Here is a 25,105-nt window from a genome sequence, read left to right on the forward strand (position 1 = left end):
TTTTGTTTTGAATTCACTGTTTCTCAATTTTTCTGCATACATTTTTCTCAAACTTCCAACAAGTTTAGCACCGCCTAAACGTTGACCGATTTGGCTAAAATTTTGTCCAGAGCATCAGGGCATCAAAAAGTACCGAATAGGAGGGCGGCCCATCAAAATATTTGGAAAACAGTTTTTTCCACAATAATTTGAGCCCCCCTAACACACATACAGACATCATCTCAGTTGGAGTAATCCTATAGCCTTTCGGTACAACTTTGTTTTACGAGAAAGGCAAAAAGATAACCCAAAATTTGTAACGCAGCTAACTGTCCCATTAAAACCTGAGCTATAATCTACAGATAACATTAAAAAAACAACTCTGAAATTTGTATTGAAACTTCCTCGAAAAAAATGATATCGTCGCAATTCCACTACGCTGAACTGAGGTCCAAAACAGTAACTACATCCATCCTAGTACCTTTTGGGGATGGCACTAACGACTCCAGTTCGGTTAACTTCACTTCTCTAGTTACAATGTAGTGCCTTTATAGGGGAGCGGTCCAGCAAGTCCAGCTACAATACCCCATTAAGCATAAATATAAATCTAAATAGCAAATAAATTATGAAGATTTTCCTTTTATTTGCTTTGGAAATTGTTACTCCCCGAGTAGTGGGTTGGAGGAGACAGCCTTTGTGGTAGGTTGGTGCCAGCACTTGCACCACGAAAAGTGTCCCCAAAATACAACGGCGCATTAGGATGTGTGGCTCTTACTTTTACACTTGCGGACGCGCAAGATATATTATTTTACCCCATACGCCTGCCTATTGTTGGCTGTCGGTTGCTTTGCTCCGAACATTTGTGGACCACCGCCGACCGTTTGACCAAAGCAGACCGAAGTAACGGTAACTCTTTCCGGTGGGTATCATCAAACCTCAGAGCATAATGGCGGCCCGGAACCCCTCTTCTTGAACAGACAAACCGAGGATTAATGCTTGCCAGCGACCCACAGACAGAACAGCGTCCGAAAATTCAGACCAACTCACAAAAAAATGGTTTTCATGGTTGTAGAATTCTTCTCCATGTAGAATTACATTTAGTTGAAATAAACAAGTTATAGGCACTCATTAACGGAGCTGTGTAGGATTATTCGAACTTCTTTTAGCCGTGTCAAAAATAAGGTCTACCAGATATGCATGCAACTATCCACTTCAAAACAAAATTTTTGCTGCCGAATCTTTATAGATGTTTAAAACTAAAACCCAGAAATACGGCTATTTATAATTTAGAGATATTTGCAAATATTTGTTTAAATAAACATGAGTTAATTAATAATAATTGTCATACTTAATCATCCTACACATTATTGGAAATTCACTAACTTCCAAATACCTTCTTCTTCTGTTTTAGCAAAATCCTACTCCAACACGCCAAAGTCCACGTGGAGCGCAAATCGATCAAAGAATTCGCCTGTCATCACGAAAACTGTTTCTACATCGGATCGAATGCGGCCAAGGTGCGAACCCATCTGCTTAGCTGCCACTCGGACGAGCGTAGCTTTGTGTGCACCGAACCGGACTGTGACTACCGGGGCAAAACCCTCGCCCAGCTACGTAGGTAAGAAAACCGAATACTGCAAGGGTGTGGGTGGTGTGATAATTAGGGAATAAGCCGAGAGAATTAGAAGACGGGATTGATTGGATGTTGCATTATTGTTGGTGCCAATTTTCACACCTTCCCTTTTGTGGCATTGACGCTAATGATTGCCATTTTCATGGAACTGTGGGAATATTCCATCATTTCCAGAATTATCTCCACGAGGAAACATTTATTTGATCGATTGGCCCCACATCCTTATGATTGTGATTAATTAATTACGTTAGCTGCACCTGAGTGCTGAATGATGTCTAATTGATGAGGTTTTTAGCCGTAGGGAATATTTCCACAGAATTCCTTCCACTATAATATAGAGAAGAATGACGATATAACGCTCACGCGTATGGACGCGACGACTCAGGAGCATTTTCCTGGTTGTAATTGGCAACAAGTACGAACGAAAATTACCATTCAATGGCCAATTGAATGTGTACCTTCTCGCACAATGTTGTTCGATTCCGCAATTCAGAGGAACCCTATAAAAGGACAATCACGCCATGTGGTACCAATATAGCAGCAATCCAACTCCGCCAATCGATCGACCTTTTTTCTTTCAATGCACATAAAGAAAGTACTGTACTTTGAACCGCCTCTGTAATATAGGGTATTCCAAACAGTTAGATGTTGAAAAATTAATAGTCTGATTTTTTGGAAAGCCACTCGTTTTTCGAAAGAAAAAACTATTTCGAACAATGATGCGGAATTCGGGGCAAGTGTATCACAAAAAATATCCCCGCTAGTTTGAGGGTATAATTTTAATCAATAAAACATTTACATCTTCTTCTTCTTGTTATTGGCATTACATCCCCCACTGGGACAGAGCCGCCTCGCACCTTAGTATTCATTAAGCACTTCCACAGTTTATTAACTGCGAGGTTTCTTAGCCAGGTTACCATTTTTGCACTCGTATATCATGTGGCTAACACGAAGATACTTTTATGCCCAGGGAAGTCGAGACAATTTCCAAACCGAAAATTGTCTAGACCGGCACCGGGAGTCGAACCCAGCCACCCTCAACATGGTGTTGCTTTGTAGCCGCGCGTGTTAGCGCACGGCTAAGGAGGGCCCCATTTACATACAATAATCTAAAAGTATATATCTAAGGAATGAGTTTATACAACCCCACCAAAGACCCCACACTCATTATAAACCTGACAAACAGACATACAAATTTATCATCAATAATTTCCTTTGAAAATTTAATCATTTGCATAATTTGGCTCATCAATGTTATAATTTCTTTGATTGATTCAGAAACATATGTTCTTTATTAATAAATTATTGCTAATGCATTGCCAATATTATTCTTTTCTGTTCTTTCACTGTATTATCGGGATGTACGGACCAATGCTGGTTTATCTCGCGAGGCACCCTAATGTATGACTGAACTCCTCCCCAACCGTAACACAAAAATGCGAATAATTTATCAATCCAGCTGCATTGAGTTTGCTTCATTTTTGCAGCTCGTTACGCGTCCGAAAAATCTTAGAACCAAACTAAAAAGAATAATTAAACTAAATTAATGCTGCATTCCACCGGTATCGAACTACTTTTTATTGTTTTTAATTTTCCATCTCACACACTACCGGTCATACGTAAGTTTGCCTTGCAACTTGTCTCGGGCCGTTTGCATAATTGGACGGCACACATAAGACTGACTGAAGGACGATAAGCCGTTGCTCTATACGCTGTCCGAAGCAACCGAAGGTGGAGACGAAAGTGAGAGGAATAATCTCAACATAAATTCAATCCTTGCCAATCGCAAAACTAATCGCGGTATGTTTCTTCACGAGTGAATAACAACGGTGGTCACAGGACAAAAAAACGGGTGGCATTCGTCCCACAGGGTTGAACGAGATTTGTTACACGTTAAGGAAGATTTGGGCCAAATGACTTGAATATATTTTTAACATTAATGTATAAATTTTCACCACTAGTATTTTTGACAGTATTAATAAATAGAAATTAACTTAATTGACAGTGTATTGGAAATTCAGTTCTCAAATGTGTCCTTTTTGTCCAAAGTACTTTTATTTCCTTGATATTTTCTCTTTCTATCTTTTAATCTACAGCCGTAGAATATCTTCTGATTGGTTCTCGATTCTAGTCGCTTTATAATTTTAAACTATTTAGAGGCTAACCGAACATTTTCAAACTTTTTAATTTGTAATCTAAGCTGATCAGAACTGATACAATCTATCATGATACAAGTTACTCGCACCCCACATCCCTTATTACATGATAAACGACAGGCCTTTACTTCTATATCGCACTCAAAGATGAAAAGGCTCAGCGCGCTACTGCAGCCGTTGCTTCATCCCACCAGCTACTCCAGTTTCCGAAGCGAAGCTCACGAGAAAAAATGCGATACCATATCATGCCCCAAAAAGGCAATCAGCCAACCCATAATGCATATTGTTGTGGCTTCATGTAAAAACCTCACCTCTCGGATCCGAAGAAACGGACGGACATCTCCACCGCACCACCGCAAAATGCCGAGCTGCCATGCTTCAGAGAAGAACCCTGGATTTGTGCACTGGTACTGTCTCCACCCTGACTGTACCGTACTTTCCGGCCCGATGTCGTCGGTGATGTGAATAATGCACAATAATTCAACTGCCTCGCGAACGACATCGAACGGCTTCGATTGGCAATGCACATGCGACCACAACAGCACCGAGAAGAATGCACTTGAGATGCACGTATCGATGATGATAATAAGATGAGCCTTGTCCCCTCCCGCCTGGCTGCCGGCAGCGGGACACAGCCGAGACCACGGGAAAATCGCGACCGAAAAAGTGATGCAAAAAATTTGAAAACCCGCTAGTCTTCGTGATCCAATCCGGGTGCATCCTTCGATGGAATAAATTTACCGAAACACGTCTTCCACAGTTCCACAAGCCGTTCGCCACCACAATATTGTCAAAATCTAGATCAAATAAGATATTTTTGTTTCGATTCGCAAGCGCGCCTGGTTTCACCCGCCGTTTTGTGATGAAGTGTGAAGGCTAAGGAGTAGAATATGCAATTCCAGGTATCGAACACAATGTTAACTGCTCCTTAGTCATCACCGATCGCCAAATTTAACTCCATCGGTTCATTGTACTTTGGTCTTCCATCTTTCGTGAAAACTTGGCGCGAAACTGAGTGAAGAATTTTAGCTCAATTTATTGCGCGTAAATTTGTGCTTTTGAAAATTAAGTTTTTCTGAAGTTTTTAATCTGATTAATCCACTCAACTGTGTTGGTGTCTTTCTCTTGCATTCATTTCATTTATTTAGTCTACATCTAAACAGATAACACTGAATCAACAATTTGACGCCACAATACACGGTTCGAGGCCGCATCTCTCCATCCTCGAATACGCTCCACGCTCGCCAAATCGTTTTGCACCTGGTCTGCCCATCTCGCTCGCTGCGCTCCACGTCGTCTCGTACCTGCCGGATCGGAAGCGAACACCATCTTTGCAGGGTTGCTGTCCGGCATTCTTGCAACATGCCCTGCCCATCGTACCCTTCCGGCTTTAGCTACCTTCTGGATACTGGGTTCCGTAGAGGACAACCAGTCTTATAAGCGTCTTGTACATGACACATTTGGTGCGGTGGCGAATATTTTTTGACCGCAGTTTCTTCCTGGAGCCCGTGGTAGGTCCGACTTCCACAGATAATGCGCCTTCATATTTCACGACCAACATTGTTATCAGCCATTAGCAAGGATTTGAGGTAGACGAATTCCTCTACCGCCTCGAAGGTATCCCCGTCTATCGTAACACTGCTTCCCAGGCGGGCCCTGTCGCGCTCGGTTTCGCCCACAAGCATGAACTTTGTTTTTGCCTCATTCACCACCAGTCCAACTTTTGTTGCTTCACATTTCAGGCGGGTGTACGTACAGTTCTGCCACCTTTGCAAATGTTCATGCCGACATTGTCCATGTCATCCACGAAACAAATAAATTGACTGGATCTGTTGGAAATCGTATCCCGGCTGTTACACCCGGCTCTCTGCATGACACCTTCTAGCGCAATGTTGAATAACAGGCACGAAAGTCTATCACCTTGTCTTAGTCCCCGGCGCGATTTGAACGAACTGGAGTGTTCGCCCGAAATCTTCACACAGTTTTGCACACCATCCACCGTTGCTTTGATCAGTCTGGTAAGCTTCCCAGGGAAGCTGTTCTCGTCCATAATTTTCCATAGCTCTACGCGGTCAATACTGTCATACGCCGCCTTGAAATCAACGAACAGATGGTGCGTTAGGACCTGGTATTCACGGCATTTTTGAAGGATTTGCCGTACAGTAAAGATCTTGTCCGTTGTCGAGCGGCCGTCAACGAAGCCCCCTTGATAACTTCCCACGAACGCATTCACTAATGGTGACAGACGAAGGAAGATGATCTGGAATATGACTTTGTAGGCGGCATTAAGGATGGTGATCGCTCGAAAGTTCTCACACTCCAGCTTGTCGCCTTTCTTGTAGATGGGGCATATAACCCCTTCCTTCCACTCCTCCGGTAGCTGTTCAGTTTCCCTAGGCTAGCTTTTCCGGGCCCATATTGATGAGCTCAGCTTCGATACCATCCTTACCAGCTGCTTTATTGGTCTTTAGCTGTCGGAAGGCATCCTTAACTTCCCTCAAGGTAGGGGCTGGTTGGCTTCCATCGTCCGCTGAACTGACGTAGTCATCTCCTCCGCTGCCTTGACTTTCACTGCCTGTACTCTCAGCGCCATTCAAATGTTCCTCGTAGTGCTGCTTCCACCTTTCGATCACCAAACGTTCGTCCGTCAAGATACTCCCATACTTATCCCGGCACATTTCGGCTCGCGGTAGGAAGCCTTTGCGGGATGCGTTGAGCTTCTGGTAGAACTTGCGAGATTCTTGCGAACGGCACAGCTGTTCCATCTCCTTGCAATCCGCTTCTTCCAGGCGGCGTTTCTTCTCCTGAAAAAGGCGGGTCTGCTGTCTCCGCTTCCGTCTATAACGTTCCACGTTCTGCCGGGTACCTTGCTGCAGCGCGACCGCCCACGCTGAGTCCTTCTTCTTCAGAATCTGGCTGCACTCTTCGTCGAACCAATCGTTCCGTCGACTTCGTCCCATATACCCGACGTTGTTCTCCGATGCGTCGTTAATGGCTGCTTTGAATGTATTCCAGCATTCCTCAAGAGAGGCCCCATCGAGCTCCACATCTTCCGGCAACGCTACCTCGAGATGCTGCGCGTATGCAGTGACGACATCAGGTTGCTTCAGTCGCTCTAGGTCGTACCGCGGCGGTCGTCGGTACCGAACATTGTTGATGACGGATAGTTTTGGGCGCAGTTTAGGGCCGATGCCCACGTAGCGGTTTTTCAACGCCACGTGCACGCAGCGTTAAAATAACGCTGGTGTGCATCGGCGTGGTGACGTTGCGTTACCGCTTTTTCCCGGTGCACACCTGCGTTTTTTGACGCCACGTACACTCTGCGTTGAAATGACGCTACGTGGGCATCGAGCCTTAACCATCACCAGATATTGGTCAGAGTCGATGTTAGCGCCACGATATGTCCTGACGTCGATAATGTCGGAGAAGTGCCGTCCATCAATCAGAACGTGGTTGATTTGTGATTCTGTCTGCAGTTGTGATCTCCAGGTGTACCGATACGGGAGGCTGTGTTGGAAGTAAATCCTGTCCACGTTAAATCTCGGACACCAATCTTCCAATGCGATTTTTTGAAAAATTCACAAACCACTGACACGATTCATTTTCATAACAGATGAATCTCCACACTTCATGTGATGCTTTCAGCATGTTTTAGCTCTCGTCAAAATTGATGAAATGGCGACAAATCACATGGACATTATCCAAGTGTCCGAAATTCAACGTGGACAGGCTTTAGGTGATGCGAATGGCCATATTCTTGGAGGCGGCGAAATCAATTAGTCGTAGGCCGTTCTCGTTCGTCAGCCGGTGAGCGCTGAACTTCCCAATAGTCGGTCTAAACTCCTCCTCTTGGCCAACCTGAACGTTCAAATCTCCTATGATGATTTTGACGTCGTGGCTTGGGCAGCTGTCGTACTCACGTTTCAGCTGCACGTAGAATGCGTCCTTATCATCATCAGTGCTTCCAGAGTGTGGGTTATGGACGTTGATTATGCTAAAGTTGAAGAACCGGCCTTTGATCCTCAACCTGTACATTCTTTCATTGTTCGGCCACCACCCGATCACGCGCCTTTGCATATCGCCCATCACTATGAAAGCTGTTCCCAGCTCGTGTGTGTTGCCGCAGCTCTGGTAGATGGTATGATTACCTCTAAACGTTCGCACCATTGATCCCTTCCAACAAACCTCCTGCAGCGCTACGATGCCGAATCCACGGTCCTTGAGCACATCGGCGAGTATGCGTGTGCTCCCGATGAAGTTGAGAGATTTGCAGTTCCACGAACCGAATTTTCAATCGCTAGTCCCTTTTCGTCGCAGTGGTCTTCGCCGATAGTTCCGGTCCGTACTCTCTTGTTGATTGTTCGTTGCGTATGTTTTTTTAAAGGCTGGCTTGCAGGGCCTGACACCAAACCCCCCAAATTTCTGGAGGACCATTCCTCCTTATTCCCGGTGGACCATGGTGCACAGTTTCACTTAGAGTCCCTCGCTGGCACTCGGACGATGATCAGCCGCCCCTAACATGGAGAACAGACGCTGTTGTGAGCCGATCCTGACATGGAGAACAGACCGTTTTACCATTTCTTCCCCTACCAATATCGAATGGATTTTATTTGCCAATGAGAATGATGCTATGATCTAAGCCCCAATAGTGTAGGAACTGTACCAATATACAGTGACCTGCATGCAACCGACAGAACTGTATCCAGTAGTCAATTACCATTCAAATATAGCAGAAATCTACGCGTGAAAACCACCATCAGCATCTTTGGGAATTATTTTTCCAACTGACCAGCCATTGCAAGAACGCCGCTCAACATGGTCACAACAAACAAAATAGGAATAATGTTCCGGTCGTGATGTTTCTCGCTCGCTGCCATCACATTCCAATGGGGTTTAGATGCACAAGTTTACAACGCAAATTAGGCAAACCAACCGAGCGGAAAGAAGTTCCTCCTGCAGCAACGGTTCAGCACTCAGTCACAATAAAACGATCTGTGAGGAAAGGTGAGGCGAGATATGAATTTATTGATTATGACAGGGAGAGACCCCTAGAATCTTGCTTGGAACCTCTTTTGTGACTGCGGAAGCTAAAACCCGCAGTTATGGACAAACGGATATGTAAAATTGCAACTGTATGCTGGGTACCACCACCAACACTTCGGACCCGGCCAGAGGAATGCATATAATAATGCTAATGATAATAAAATAAAATAATAATAACATAAAATGTCTCCTCTTCAAGCTAGCCCTCGCTCGCTTGATGCAGCATCAAACGAAACGACGATGACAAAGAACAATATGTAGTGCGGTTACTTCGAGCAAAACATGGATAAAACTGAAAGTTTTCTCGAATTATGTTTTATGATTTCAAAATAATTCTTCAATTTTCAGATCTACAGTCTTCTTCTCCATTTCTTCATCTTCTTCTCCTATGACTCTATACGTTTCAACTGGAACTCGCTTGCTTTTCAACATTGTGTTCTATTAGCATTTCCATAGTTATTTTTACTAAGCTTTTATGCTTAAAGAATCCAACTCCCCATTTCCGGATTGGTGATCTTACGCCTTTGCTCGCAAGGCTAACTGCAGACCTATAATAAAAAGTAAAATAGCAGAGTTTCGACAAAAATGTCGAATTTCAGGAAGGAATTGGTGTAAGACTTATAAAAATATGTCTAAAATTTTCATAGACTAGCTAATTTTCAAAACAATATGGCATTACTTATTGGCATTACATCCCCACACTGGGACAGAGCCGCCTCATAGCTTAGTGTTCATTAAGCACTTCAACTGTTATTAACTGCGATGTTTCTAAGCCAAGTTACCATTTTTGCATTCGTATATTACGAGGCTAACATGATGATATTTGTATGCCCAGGGAAGTCGAGACAATTTTCAATCCGAAAATTGCCTAGACCGGAACCGGGAATCGAACCCAGCCACCCTCAGCATGGTATTGCTTTGTAGCCACGCGTCTTACCGCACGGCTAAGGAGGGCCCTGTATGTATGCCTTACCTTAGTAAAAATAACTGTGGATCAGACACAGCTCCGGAGCTCAATAACCGATCCAAATAAACAACAAATATGAAAAATTCGAGATCGTTGATTTGTAGGTAATAACGTGATTCCGCCATAGAAATTTTAAAAAATCACCTGTTAAGTTATGAATACAATGGGAGCATCCCGAATGGTTTTTTTTTTCAAGATGTGAGACAAGTCTTAGCTCGTTTCGATAGTACATGGGCTCTTTATGTATAGTTATCAAGATGATAGGAAAAGAGGACCCAAAACGCAATCCCAAAAACGCCCTAGTTGGACTGTCCTACAATGTACTACGCGTGTCCACACACTGTCCATTCCAAAATGCTAATTCACCGACGCGTGGTGCATTATTCCTCGAGAGCTGCCACCTGAAAGGCATTGTGTCTCATGAATTTTCCTGCAACAATATATGACAACTTTTTTGAAATGTTAATCATAACAATTTGATTCAGATATTCTACAATTTTAAGTTTGCTATATTACTTAACTGTTGCATGAGGCAAAAATATCCTTGAAAATCGATACAGCTTAGACATTACAGCAGACTTTGCTTTGCTAGGGTGTTTCCCCACACCCCCTCCCTACCCCTACAGTGTGATACATAATGAAAAATCATCATTGATAAAGGATGTCCATATAGGTACGTCGAGCAAGAATGGCGATTTTGAAATAATAATCGAAAATACCTTCAAAATATAATGCATAAAATACGAACTTCGACAAAAACGACTTTCTGCCCGTCTTCCTGCTACTGTACAACGACGAGGATGATGATGGGTTCGCGAAACTAACTGATATTGCTCAGTGGGCAGCTATCTCCTTGCTTTTGTTTTTCGTGTCCTTCCAAGAGAAGTGATGGGGGCCAGTCGGGGAAGCACGTCTTGTATATTGTGTAGTTTGTAGTTGTTCTTCTCGTCTATAGTTAGACGATAATGGCTCATACATTACTTATAATAAAAATAATAATAAAGGCTCGAAAAGATGGCTGCATAGCTTGGGGGTCAAAGACGATTCTGAGCAAAGGAGGGATAGATGAAGTGTAGCAAAAGAGCAGATGAAGGAAATCTGAAAACAATTGATAAATTCGTGACCATTGTTTGCAACGATTACGTAGCTATATCTGTTCCGTCCAGGTTTCCAACAGCAGCATAGTGACAGCAGGTTCTTTCCTCCACTTTCTTGAAGTTTCTTGAAGCGTAGACGCTCACCCTTCCCACAATTACCATCCTATATTCAATGGCATTCGTGGCCGTGCGGTTAGTGACGTCAATCGTCTAGACGCGTGTGCTAGGAAGTGTGGGTTCGATTCCCGCCCCGGTAAAGAGGAAACTTTTCGTGATCGGAAAATTCTCCACTGGTCCACTGGGTGTTATGTAGTCCTGGTCTTATACTAGGTGTTAAATTAAGTGTTCAGTCCGAATATGTTTACAAGATTTTGTTGAAATCGGTCCTGTGAGTTGAAAGTTACACTAAATTGTTCGTTTACTAAACAAAATCCGAGTCGAGTCAACTACGAGGCACCGAAGACACCCTTACTGTTGAGGTCAAAATACGTATCTGTCGAAGGTGCAATCAAATGGTGGAATTAAAAATGGAATTGTACGAACTCGTCTTTATGACAAGCTGCTTTTCAATATTCTTTTTAGCATTTCCTCAGTTATTAATTGAAAGTTTTTCTATGCCCGCCATTGCATGAATCTTGTGTGGCAAGTATAATGGATACACGATGCCCATCCTAGACCGGACCGAGAATCGAACTCGCCATCTCCGGATTGGCAATCCTATTAGGCCTTGAGACTTCTTCTTCTTCTTCTTATTGGCATTACATCCCCACACTGGGACAGAGCCGCCTCGCAGCTTAGTGTTCATTAAGCACTTCCACAGTTATTAACTGCGAGGTTTCCCAAGTAACCATTTTTGCATTCGTATATCATGAGACTAACACGATGATACTGTTATGCCCAGGGAAGTCGAGACAATTTCCAAACCGAAAATTGCCTAGACCGGCACCGGGAATCGAACCCAGCCACCCGCAGCATGGTCTTGCTTTGTAGCCGCGCATCTTACCGCACGGCTAAGGAGGGCCCCACTTAAGACGTTTGCTCATTATTGGGTTCTTCCATGTGCTATTTCTTTCTTTTGTTTTTGTTCCTTTATTTATTTATTTGTTAGGCACTCTGTGTTACTTAACCGCTACTGTGCCGAGATCTACTGTGGTATTCTGCTGTACAGAATCCACAGAGGATTTATTTTTAGATTTCCATTACCATTATTGTTGTCGATGCCAGTCCAGCTCGTCGTGAGTCCATTGTGTCCGTTTGTCCATGTCGTGTATCCATTGATCGTTGCATTGTTCGGTTGCCATTTATTCGGGTAACGTTGGAGGAATGCCTCCGAGAAGAACAATTTGTCAGTCGTCATCAGGCAGCCGTGACGGTAAGGCGCGCACCCCAAACGCCACCGTATGGGCTGCGAATCCGGAGACTGACGAGGGTTTGGTGGAGGGGCTGGGAATCGAATCCATGACCATTCGCTTGTAAGGCGAACGTGTAGCCAACTACGCTACCGGACCCCCCGGCTATTTCTTTCTCTCTGCAGAAAAAAAATACCAATTTTTCTATCTTCGGCGGCATTACTCATTATACTTATTATTCTGCAGACATACACAACGGCACGAGAATACAGAGAAAAAGTACAGATGCAATCAGTGTGACTTTGCCACCAGAATCCCGGGACATTTGAGGCGACATCTGCTGGTTCATAGTGGGAAAAAACCATTTCAATGTCCCCACTGCGAGTACAGCTGTAATAACATTGTAAGTATTCATAGCGTAAGAAATCTATACATTTTATTAAGCTAAAGCATTTGTTTTGGACGTTTTAGGAAAATCTTAGGAAACATGTTATTTCTACGTCGATACATAGAGGTAAATTTCTGTATCAATGCAAATATTGTCCCACGGTAACTGAATCTGGAGAACCTTTCAAAACCAATTTCAACAAAGATTACCGGGATCATCTCATGACATTTCATAAATTGACGACAAAGGAGACAAACCAGGCTGTAAAAATTTTATAAAATAAGGTATAAAATATAAACAAGAGAAATTGTTACTTGGCTCACGGACACGATTTGGATGACCTACCTTGTCACTGTCAGAGATGTGTGTATTACATTTTGCACGTAATTTATTAAATTAATGATTTTGTGTGTGTTACTTCTACGTGAAGTTAAACGATTTACAATGATATGGATGATATGATTTCATTCAGTGTATTGTATAACCTGTTGAACTATAACATACTTTGAATCATACCATATGTATTACCAACCGAAAAAATAATGAGTGAGTAAAGAAACGTGACAAGTAAGAACCTGGGACGGGACTTGCAAAGAGGAAAAAATGTAACTTCATCTGCAACCAGCAAGCGCTGTCACGAATTGTCAGATGCAACCAGCACCTTTTTGTGTGAAAGTATTGGTATCCCTCGAAAAGTATTCCGAATGATTTTATTCTACGAGTACTTTTTCACTTTGAAAAGTATTCTACAATAGCCGGACAGATTATTATTGAACAGTTATAAATACATGTTTTATTTCCGATAGGAAAATCTTTATAAAATAAGTTTACAAATTCGTAAATTGCAAACACGTTTATTGTGGTCAGAAAGATTCTACCGGGATCTAGGTGAAACACTCAAGGAAACAGTTGAGAATTGATGATCAACTGTGATGAAAAGAAGAACAAGTGACAAAACAAGGAAAAAGAAAGCCGTCTTTGCAGGTCTCGTCTCAGGTAAGAACCGGTCGTCTTTGATTTCGCGTCCGAACTATTTTCCGCCGATATAACAGTTGGCGACGAGGATGGCGCTACCGGCGGCACCAGCAGCCGTAGGCGGTGCTCCGCCACCAAACTTCCACATCGACGCCTACGACCGGAAGAAAATCAAGTGGTCGCGATGGGTGGAGAGGTTAGAAACGGCGTTTTCTATCTACGGAATCGGAGCATTTGATGGGACCCGACACGTACGAGATCGCCAGCGACAAGGTGGCTCCACAAAACTTGCGCAACATGACGTATCAAGAGATTGTCGATGTGCTCGAGGGGCATTTCAATCCTCAACCCCTCGAAATTAGTGAGAACTTTAGGTTCAAATGCCGTCGGCAGGGGGACAAAAACGCATGTTCTCCGGACGAGACAATCGACGAATACCTGGTTGCATTACGGAAGATTGCCGTAACCTGTAATTTTGGAGCCTACTTGGAGACTGCACTGAGGAATCAGCTAGTGTTCGGGATGAAACGGAACGACATACGGAGCAGATTGCTAGAGAAACGGGTGCTGACTTTGCAAGATGCAAGAGATATTGCTGTCGGGATGGAGTTGTCTCTCAAAGGAGGCGCCGAAATAGAAGGTGCTTTGGCTAAACAGGATGTACATGCCCTACAACACCCACCAGGTAAGCCTAAAACTAAGAAAGTGGGAGGACCGAGTCAGGCAGCTGGCAAGTCCGCTGGTGACCTTCATTGCTATCGCTGTGGCGATAAATCGCACCTGGCCAAGAAATGTCGGCATCAAAACACAGTTTGCTCTTTTTGTAAAATCAAAGGGCACCTGGAGCGCGTGTGTATGCGGAAGGCTACAACGAATAAAGGGGATTCCAGCCGACAAGGTGTAAAACCGGGTGCTTCGAAGACGAGTTACATCGAACTGCGTGAGGATACAAGGAGAGGGGAATTGGCTTCTGGTGGGGATGTTGTTGTTGGGGAGATCTGTACAGTGGAATCACGTTCGTTAGACCAGAAGTTGTGGTTGACGGCGGAAGTCTGTGGTACCGAGCTACGTTTTGAAATTGATACGGGTAGTCCTGTTAGCATTATCAACTCCAAGTGCTACAGTAAATATTTCCGCGGGATTCCCTTGCAAGAGAGCGATGTTAATTTGGTGAGCTACTGCAATACGAATATCCATGTGAATGGAGTTATTGATGCGGAAGAGAAGTTCAACGGAATAGAGTCACGATTGCCATTGTACGTTGTTGAATCTGGGAAGCATCCTCTACTAGGACGGGGGTGGCTGAAAGTTCTAGCAGTTGATTGGAACTCGATTTTGCGAAAACCATCTACAGTCTGCTCGATTAATTCACCTACTGTTACTTCTGCGGCGTTGAAAACACTTTTCGAGAAATATGGGAAAGTGTTCGAGGATTCGATTGGCAGAATTTCCTCTGTGCAAGCTCATCTCACGTTGAAGCCGACGACTGCTCCTGTTTTTCTTAAGGCTCGCAAGGTGCCGTTTAATTTAAAAACCCAGATTAATCCACCTAGCGGTGATGGTGCCTTTCTCGTGCATTATAAAAATAGTATTTTGGCCATTACTCGGGAGCCCATAGTCCGATCTGGCCAATTTTCAATAGGAAACAATGGGAGAGTATTCTGCGTCGAATGCAACTTGTTGCGAGTAAATCAGTAAAGGATAAATGCCTGAAAAAATGAGTGACATTTTTCTAAATTTTCTATAAAAATGTGGTATTTTGGCCATAACTTCGAGCCCATAGTCCAATCTGACCAATTTTCAATAGGACACAATGATAAAGTAACCTGCGTCGAATGCAACTTGTTGCGAGTAAATCAGTTAAGGATAAGTGCCTGAAAAATGAGTGACATTTTTTATTCAATTTTTCTATAAAAATGTGGTATTTTGACCATAACTTCCGAGCTCATAGTCCGATCTGACCAATTTTCAATAGGAAACAATGGTAGAGTATCTTGCGTCGAATGCAATTTGTTGCGAGTAAATCAGTTAAGGATAAGTACCTAAAAATGAGTGACATTTTTTTTGGGTTGTTGCGCACATACACACACACATACACACACACACACACACACACACACACACACACACACACACACATACACTCAGACATCACCTCAATTCGTCGAGCTGAGTCGATCGGTATATAACACTATGGGTCTCCGGGCCTTCTATAAAAAGTTTGTTTTGGAGCGATCATATAGCCTTTATCGTATACTTAGTATACGAAAAAAGGCAAAAGGCAGTTGAGGATGAACTGGACAAATTGGTTTTCGAAGGCGTGCTGACCAAGGTGGACAACAGTAACTGGGCAACTCCTATTGTTCCGGTCAAGAAAACGGAGAATCGAGTAAGGATTTGCGGGGATTACAAGCAGACGGTTAACCCCAACTTAAAGGTGGATCGGCATCCGCTTCCAACAGTCGATGAACTGTTTGCGTCTCTGGCAGGAGGGGAGAAGTTTTCAAAAATCGATCTTGTTCAGGCGTATTTGCAATTGGAAGTTGCTCCAGAAGACAGGAAAATTTTAACGTTGAACACACACCGTGGACTTTACCGGCCGAATCGCCTTATGTACGGTATTGCGTCCGCTCCTGCTATATGGCAACGTCAAATCGAGATCATCTTACAAGGGATCGAAGGTGTTACAGTATTTTTGGATGACATTAAGATCACAGGTCCAAACGATGCCGTTCATCTAGCTCGACTGGAGGAAGTACTGCGTCACAACATCAGAGTCAACAAGAATAAGTGTGTGTTTTTTGCCGAGCGAATAGAATATTGCGGGTATCTGCTCGATCGAGAGGGTGTTCACAAAGTTCCTAAGAAGATGGATGCCATTCAAGACATGCCACCACCGCGAAACAAAGATGAAGTGAGATCGTTCGTAGGATTCGTAAACTATTACGGGCGTTTTTTCGACAATTTGAGTACCATGCTATATCCGCTGAACAATCTGCTCAAGAACTCCGTGGTTTTCAAGTGGACTAAGGATTGTGAACGGTGTGTTTGGTCCATTATTCGCCGGAGTTGCCATTGATTCTAGCCACGGATGCGTCGCCCTACGGCGTAGGAGCAGTTTTGAGCCACATTTGTCCGGATGGTTTGGAGCGACCAATACAATTCGCCTCCCAAACACTAAATGCTACACAGCAAAAGTATATGCAAGTAGACAAGGAGGCCTACGCTATAATCTTCGGGGTCAAAAAGTTTTTTCAATACTTGTACGGCCGCAGATTCACCCTGGTGACGGACAATCAGGCCGTTACAAAGATCTTCAGCGAACAAAAAGGCCTTCCCGTAATGTCTGCGTTGAGAATGCAGCATTATGCCACGTTCCTTCAGTCATTTGATTACGAGGTACGGTTCCGCAAGTCCAGCCAGCATGCTAATGCAGATGCAATGTCCAGGTGTCCACTAAAGAAATCTGATCCAGACAATGTTGTGGAAGAATCGGATGTGGTGGAACTGAATCAAATAGGCACCCTTCCTTTGACAGCAGAAGAGTTGTCGCAAGCTACATCGGAGGACAAAAGCGTACAGAAATTGATACAAGGATTGCGGTACGGACAAGCAGTCGAAGGGAAGGATCGGTTTGGGTTGGATCAGACCGAGTTTTCCGTACAAAATGGATGCTTATTGCGAGGAATACGCGTGTACGTTCCGAGCCCACTGCGAGAGCGTGTATTGGAGGAGCTTCACTCAACTCATTTCGGCATTACATGGGGACACACTTGTGGTATTCGTACCATGGTACAAAAATCTTAAAATGAGTGCCATATCAATTATTGTCTTCATTAAAGATAGCCTTGAAATTATTTTCTTGTCGCCTTGTACCATGGTACGAATACCACAAGTGTGTGCCCCATATTACACGCACCAAATCACTTGCGAGAGGATTCTGCTGGTGGATGGGAATTGATCGTGACATCGAAAGTATGATTTCAAACTGTGAAAATTGTCAGTCAACCCGTTCAGAGCCAACCAAAGTTCTTCCACATCCGTGGGAACCTGCTACTGAAGCGTTTCAGAGAGTTCATGCCGACTTTGCCGGGCCGTTCCTGGACTCGTATTTCTTCATTATGGTGGATGCTTATACGAAATGGCCTGAAATCCAAGTCTGCACATCGATCACTGCCGGGAATACAGAGAAAATGTGTAGAGAAATTTTTAGTCGATTTGGAATTCCTGCGGTGTTTGTAAGTGATCACGGAACACAGTTCACGGCTGAATCGTTCCAGAAATTCCTGAAGCAAAACGGAGTAACTCACAAGATGGGTGCACCCTATCACCCCGCGACAAACGGCCAGGCCGAGCGATATGTGCAAACCTTCAAACATAAGCTAAAGGCTTTGCGCTGTTCCAAGTCACAGCTAGATGTCGAACTTGCCAATATTCTGATGACCTATCGAAAGATGATTCATCCGTCAACCGGACAATCACCGTCTATGATGATGTTTGGGAGACAGATTAGATCCCGCCTAGATCTGATGTTACCAAGTGTCCCGGAGAAAAGACCACCGAATCCGGTTTCTCGTGTGTTTTTCGATGGCGATAGAGTACGGGTTCGTGATTTCCTGTCAACGAATAAGTGGCAATTTGGACGAGTGATGACAAAACTAGGGAAGATGAGGTATTCAGTTCGGCTCGACGACGGAAGGCTTTGGGAGAGACATATCGATCATATGGTCGGTGTGGGAGATAATCTAGTTTCATCGAATGAAAAACAGTTGAGACGTACGGCCGAAGATTATCACGGGTTCTCCGAAACTGTAGCGCCTGCAATTCGGAGCGGCGGTCGAAATGGAGAAGGTGCTGCAGAAGAGCCGGGAGATCAGCCAATAAGGTACAATTCGAAACGATTAATGCAAGAGATGGCCACAGAGAACAGACATGGAGGCTCGAACAAAATTTCTTGCAAAACATGTGTAAACAAACACACCGAACCTCAACGCCATCGACGTCGACATTGCAACTCACAATCCAATTTTGACAACACGATGGCGCTGATATACTCTTGCATGCATAACGACACTAGCGCACAGTGGCATTTTTTGATGACGCTAGCGCTGATTATGCACGGGATAACGTCGACATTCCAAAGTTATTCAAAATGAACAGTAAAAAGTTATCACAACATGACGAGTGCAGCTTCAACGTCTGTTCTCTGTGAGATGGCGTTTTTTCAATGGTAGTAAAATCGAAATTTCATCACTATTAGACTACTAATCAGTGCAAACTAAGTGCAGGAGATAATCTTTTCACCTCATACTTCATTCCTTATCACTACTTTCTTCTAAAACACCACCATTTTCCATAAATTTGCAAAATACCTGATATTCCCATACATTTTATCGATTTCCAACTACCATTCTTCCATGAGTTCATGGTGAAAATTCAGAAAATCTCAGAACATAGAGTAGCAGGTTTAACAACACAGATAGAAACGCCGGTGTCGCCACTCAGTGACGAGTACCGTAGACATGGTGCACGGAAGGTTGTTGTCTACACTTTTTACGGCTGCTGCACCCTGGAAGTAAATGTCATCGAAATAAACAGTCGGTCCCTCATTCCTGGAACATCTGGTTCAACGCAGGTGTCCTTACCTGTTCAACCTGCGAACGACGAAGAGCAACAAACATCAGTCGAGGTACCTGACGAGCAGGTGCGACCACGACAGCGACACACAGATGATCAACAACCATTAAGACGATCTAGTAGAGTAGTAAAACCCCCTCAAAGGCTTAATCTCTAATTAGTTGTATTAATAAGGGACCGACTGTTTACTCTGATGACATTTACTTCCAGGAGGCAGCAACCGTTAAAAGTGTAGAACAACAACCTTCCGTGCACCATGTTTACGGTACTCGTCACTGAGTGGCGATACCGGCGTTTCTATCTGTGTTGTTAAGCCTGCTCAGGCATTGAAAACGTGAGTGAAGCGGACGAGCATTGATCAAATTCAATCATAGCATCCTATGCCAGTGAGTGAACAGCCTTGCCCAGATGGATACCAAACAACGATTATGAGTGATCGTTGTTGCGTAAACAACGAGCAACAGAGTTCGACAAGCCAAATTTGGTATGGTATCCAGGGAAGCTACGACTGGAGCTACGACTACGCTTGCTCTACTAGAATAAAACTAAAACACATCAGGTGTTCTGCTTTATTCACTCTGCTTTCAAGTTGCTGGGATGGAGGAGAGAAAGTATCAAAGCCTCCCATGCAATGTATCAGAGTTCCATTCTCATAGCGGACTTTTATTTTCCTAATGTCTGGAGAGATTTTTCTAACAGCGTGTGGTAACAACACTCATTGTTAGGTTACCAAGTGATTTGCCTCACTCAGTTGTTTTCCATTGGTGAGCGATGAAGATCTTTAAACATTGAATCAACGAACGCCAAATTTCAACGATCTAGAAAGCATCAACGATTAGGCCGCAGCAGAGCATCAAGTTGGCATGAATTTAGCCGATTTTTACTCATGATCTGATTTTTTTCAATGCCTGAGCCTGCTACTCTATGTTCTGAGATTTTCACAATTTTCACCATGAGCTCATGGAAGAATGGTAGTTGGAAATCGATAAAATGTATGGGAAAATCAAGTATTTTGTAAATTTATGGAAAATGGTGGAGTTTTAGAAGAAAGTAGTGAAAAGGAATGAAGTATGAGGTGAAAACATTATCTTCTGCCCTTAGTTTGCACTGATTAGTAGTCTAATAGTGATGAAATTTCGATTTTACTACCATTGAAAAAACGCCATCTCTTGCATTAATCGTTTTGACTGGTACCTTATTCCTAGTATTGTATTACTTTTTTTACGAGGGGGTGAGTTGATATGATTTCATTCAGTGTATTGTATAACCTGTTGAACTATAACATACTTTGAATCATACCATATGTATTACCAACCGAAAAAATAATGAGTGAGTAAAGAAACGTGACAAGTAAGAACCGGTCGTCTTTGATTTCGCGTCCGAACTATTTTCCGCCGATATAACAATGGAAATGCTAATATCATCTTCCAAACTTAGACGTACATGTTCATGATAGAATTAGAGGCGAAAGTATAGAATGATAGTTCCGTTAGGATACGGCAGGCGTGAAGAATGTTTTTATAGAAGTCGATTTGAAAGCGAGCGGAGGGCAATATTTGTGATGGCACGTATTACACGACCTTCCTTCTGCCAAGCTCCCGTATGAAGGGGGAGGGAAGAATATCAGTGTGGAAGCTGATATATCTGCACTGACAAAAGGAAGGTGGTTTGACTTGTTCATATGCCATCGGGTGTGGAAGGATTTTTCTATCGACGAGTACTGTCTCTAAATTTCTAATATGACATCAGCATTTAGTCGAATAGGATTTTTATTGCACAGTTCTGTTTTCTCATTGCGTCCGTCTCGTCGCAACCAACTTAGCTGCCTCGGACGCAATGAGAAAACAGAACTGCAATATCACGCAGAAAAATAGTTTGTTCTCTTAACAAAAATTTGGGTCAAACTCGGCAAACATGTTTTGTTATCTGAGGCTTACAAACATTTTGTTGAATTCAACCAATTTATTATTAACTCAACAATCTTGATAGTTATCGCCAGAAATCGAAATGACAGCCCATTCAACAATCAATTTTGTTACATCAACAATTCGGTTTGTTGATTCAACAATATGTTTATTTATTTTGATATTTAACCTCCAGATGTTTTGTTTTCATTTCTTGTGAATAAAAAATGCAGTTTTCATACCTATTTTTAATCAATATATTTTTTATTAACATTTTTGTACAAATCGGTCACTAATTTATGTATACATAAAATGATCCTTTTCTCCATTTTTTTTTGTTCCACGAATAACGCCTGCAGCGATGCGTAATCCGTGGCTTGTTCTCCACTAGAATACAAATGTTTTTTTATAGTTATTGTCACTCTTAAATAATTATTTGAAGTACTTACTGCTTTTTTGTTGTAGTTTACGAACAACCTAGAATAATGAGCATGAATAAAACTCGAGATAAAACTTACTATTAAGCACAATGATACCACAGGATTCTTCTTTTAGTTTGATGAAACATTCAAATGAAACTAATTTCTCTAACACTACACTGTGATTTTTTTTTACAAGTTTCAAAAAACTTCTTCATTTTCAACAAACTAGATTGTTGACTCGACCTTAAATATAGTGGATCAAACAATACGTACTTATTGATATGACAAAAATTGTTTGTTGGTTTGACAAAAATAGTTAGTTGCATATGACAAACTTTTTTATTAAAACAACCAATCACAAATTCTATGCGTGATCCCATATATGGACAACCTCTAGTAATAAATTTTCACTCTAGGTGGTCTACCCGGAAATTAGGCAATAAACTTTGATTGTATGATTCAACCAAAGTACTTGATAGACACAAGCTAATTTTGGGTTGTGCCATTTCAACCTGAATTTTTGGTTTGAAACTTGTTTGTCATTTACCATATATTTTTCTCCGTGTTCCCATCTTTTGTCGGCGCCAACTTTGCGCAGCGGTGGTTTCAACAAACTAGGAAACTTTCAACAGCTTTTAAAGCTCACTATCAGAACAAGGCTTTTCGTGAAAGTGACATCTACATCTCAATACACAACACTAAAACATGTTCCACAAACTGGCACGGCATACACGCTAAGCATAGCCTACACAAAATTGTGTCAATTCTGTCTCTTTTTTGTTAAAACTGGAACAATCCAGGAATTGAGTAAATTATTTAATACAGTCGTGATTCGCTTGTTGGGCCACGACCGGTTTTTGAACACGTGTATTTCGACTTGAACATCACAAATGATCTCATTTTCCGATCCCATTTTCCGTGTTTACATTGAATTTTGACATACGGTTGCTTTTTAGTTAGGCAATGGCCCAATTAGCGGAGGCCCAACTAAAAAGTGACCCAAGTACACGAAAAAAAAATTTCATAACGAATGTATAAGAAAATCTTATATATTTTTGCCATTCAGCATTTCTAATGATACGTATGCAACATCATATGTCAGCTATAAAGAACAAACCATAAAAAGTATAAGTCTAGCTTTATGAGCATCATTCATATTGAATAATGATGAGTATTAAGATTATGCATGGCATGTATAAGCTTATTCTAATTAATGAAATAGGTATGTATTTTGGTTGGTTTTCCCATAATTTTAAATCAAATTCAATTTCGAAGAATAATTAGAATTAAACAGCACAAGGTTTTCATTTTGTCATTACTAGCATTTTTATTGGCAGCTCATGAAATATTTTGGCATAACATCTTGTCTCGACGGAATAGGTATGCTGCGCTGCTGAAATAAAAGATAAGAGGAATCAAGTTATAATTTGTTAATCTATGTTAATATATTTATTATTTATTAATATATGCTAGTACGGATATCGATAGCATATGTACATTCATATCGTACATACCTATATAGATTCTTGGCCGTTGCTTTTTCTGTTTCGATTCCCCATTGTGCCTGTCCTCATGTCGTGCCTGTTCCGTGCGAGTTCCTCAGGGGTCTTTTTTAGCCGAGTCCTCTTGTATGAAAGCCTGACTTAACTTGCAATCTCTTCAACGGATACTGTTTAACATAATCTGGAAAATCATTTTTTTATTATGTAGAAAGTTTCACTAGATAATGAAAATGAACCTACCTTATGAACCATCGCGTGAGATGATTATCTCCACAAGTCCCGATCGCCATGTTTTTTTTTCACTCCAGGCTTCAAATGAAAAAGTATAAGTTTAGCCTAATACATTTTTGCCATTAGGAAAACCTTATACTTTTCATTCCGCCATAAAATAGAAGACATGTACACGCTAAATACATGATATGCAAACACAAAATAATGATTATTGTCTGGAATAATGAAATATATATGTTTATACCCACTGAAATAATTAAATCATATTTAGTAAATAAAATAATTACATTTTTTTACGTGTATCAAAATCCCAACCAGCGAATCCCGACTGTAACTACTTCATTAAAAAAAGATTTTATTAAAATTAGGGTCAAGTGAAGGATTGACCATCAAAATCAAAACTTATATTAATAAAGAGAAAAACGTTAGAGTCATGTTTGATGTTTGCAGCTGGGAGCTGCGGATAGAGTCAAAACGAGTGCCAAAAAATCTCCAAGGTAAACTGTCAAAAAGTATCCATTTGAGCCCACATATAATGTTTATTTGGATATATATTTTATTAGTAGTTCGCGTGGAGAATGGTTATGTGTGCACTGATATACGTCATAAGTTAAATTTATGGATTTTTGCCAATAAATATGTGTGGATTTTTAGTAGTGTAGCGTAGTTGGCTACACGTTCGCCTGGTTCGCCAGCCCCTCCACAAAAACCCTCGTCAGTCGCCGGATGCGCAGCCTATGCGGTGGCTTATTGGGGTGCGCGTCTTACCTTCACGGCTGCCTATAAATCTAAGGCATTGAAAAATGTATAAAAAATTTAATGCGCAGGAAAATGGCAATAAATAGCTTAATGCAGAGGTTCCCAAACTGTGGGTCGCGAAAGACAAATCTTAATTCATAATTTTGTTACTATTTTGTCCCACAAATCTATTCCATATTTTGAATATTTTGAAAAAATCTCAATCCAAAACCAATCCTAATCCAATTCGAATCCAATCTAAATCAAATCCAAATCTTTTTAAAATCCAATCCAAATCCAATTCAAATCAATCCAAATCCAACCCTAATCAAATCGAAATCCAATAAGGGACCGACTGTTTACTTCGATGACATTTACTTCCAGGGTGCAGCAGCCGTAAAAAGTGTAGACAACAACCTTCCGTGCACCAGGTTTACGGTACTCGTCACTGAGTGGCGATACCGGCGTTTCTATCTGTGTTGTTAAGCCTGCTACTCTATGTTCTGAGATTTTCAAAATTTTCACCATGAGCTCATGGAAGAATGGTAGTTGGAAATCGATAAAATGTATGGGAAAATTAAGTATTTTGGAAATTTATGGAAAATGATGGTGTTTTAGAAGAAAGTAGTGATAAGGAATGAAGTATGAGGTGAAAAGATTATCTCCTGCACTTAGTTTGCACTGATTAGTAGTCTAATCACAGAGAACAGACATGGATGCTCGAACAAAATTTCGGTAAAACGTGTGTAAAGATTTAAATCGCACCTCAGCGCCGCCAACACAGGCTGCCCGACATATAAACTCAATTTCACTAAGTGATGGCGTTGGAATACACTACATAAACAATGTAGTGCTGCCACCTAGAACAATTCGGAATGAACACTAGCGCTAAAAAGTAAAACACGGCAAATTTTCACCATTTTTATCAGCACACTAGCACCGCGCAACGGGGGCATAACGACATACTTCAAAATGACCAGTAAAAACTTTACACAAGCACGCGAATGAAGATGAACGTCTGTTCTCTGTGGTTTAATAGTGATGCAATTTCGATTTGCATTAATCGTTTTGACTGGTACCTTAT

At 42.0% G+C, this 25,105-nt stretch overlaps 2 protein-coding genes and 1 long non-coding RNA gene across 4 annotated transcripts in view; 2 read left to right on the top strand and 1 right to left on the bottom strand.

The window, feature by feature from the left end:
• LOC134213148 (uncharacterized) overlaps nucleotides 1-12,967 on the top strand; it is a 228,880-nt gene extending 215,913 nt beyond the window's left edge. For both annotated transcript variants that reach the window (XM_062691798.1, XM_062691797.1), the window contains 3 exons: nucleotides 1,391-1,597; nucleotides 12,471-12,627; nucleotides 12,696-12,967. In XM_062691798.1, the coding sequence (XP_062547782.1) occupies nucleotides 1,391-1,597; nucleotides 12,471-12,627; nucleotides 12,696-12,890 (559 nt within the window). In that variant the 3' untranslated portion in view covers nucleotides 12,891-12,967. The remainder of the gene's footprint in view (nucleotides 1-1,390; nucleotides 1,598-12,470; nucleotides 12,628-12,695) is intronic.
• Nucleotides 12,968-13,676: 709 nt separating this feature from the next.
• Nucleotides 13,677-19,381, top strand: LOC134210171 (uncharacterized). The gene is made up of 6 exons (XM_062686194.1): nucleotides 13,677-13,783; nucleotides 13,854-14,843; nucleotides 15,862-16,622; nucleotides 16,673-17,247; nucleotides 17,868-18,191; nucleotides 19,223-19,381. Exons 1-6 carry the CDS (start codon nucleotides 13,677-13,679, stop codon nucleotides 19,379-19,381), a joined length of 2,916 nt encoding a protein of 971 aa, XP_062542178.1.
• A 3,475-nt stretch (nucleotides 19,382-22,856) lies between these two features.
• LOC134217318 (uncharacterized) lies at nucleotides 22,857-23,452 on the bottom strand. Its single transcript, XR_009980992.1, has 3 exons — nucleotides 23,293-23,452; nucleotides 23,065-23,233; nucleotides 22,857-22,940 (listed from the first exon to the last, which is right to left on the bottom strand). It is a non-coding gene; the product is annotated as an uncharacterized LOC134217318 (long non-coding RNA).
• Nucleotides 23,453-25,105: the final 1,653 nt, after the last annotated feature.

The sequence above is a fragment of the Armigeres subalbatus genome, chromosome 2 (genome assembly GCF_024139115.2).
Source record: "Armigeres subalbatus isolate Guangzhou_Male chromosome 2, GZ_Asu_2, whole genome shotgun sequence".
Taxonomy (NCBI): Eukaryota; Metazoa; Arthropoda; class Insecta; order Diptera; family Culicidae; genus Armigeres; species Armigeres subalbatus.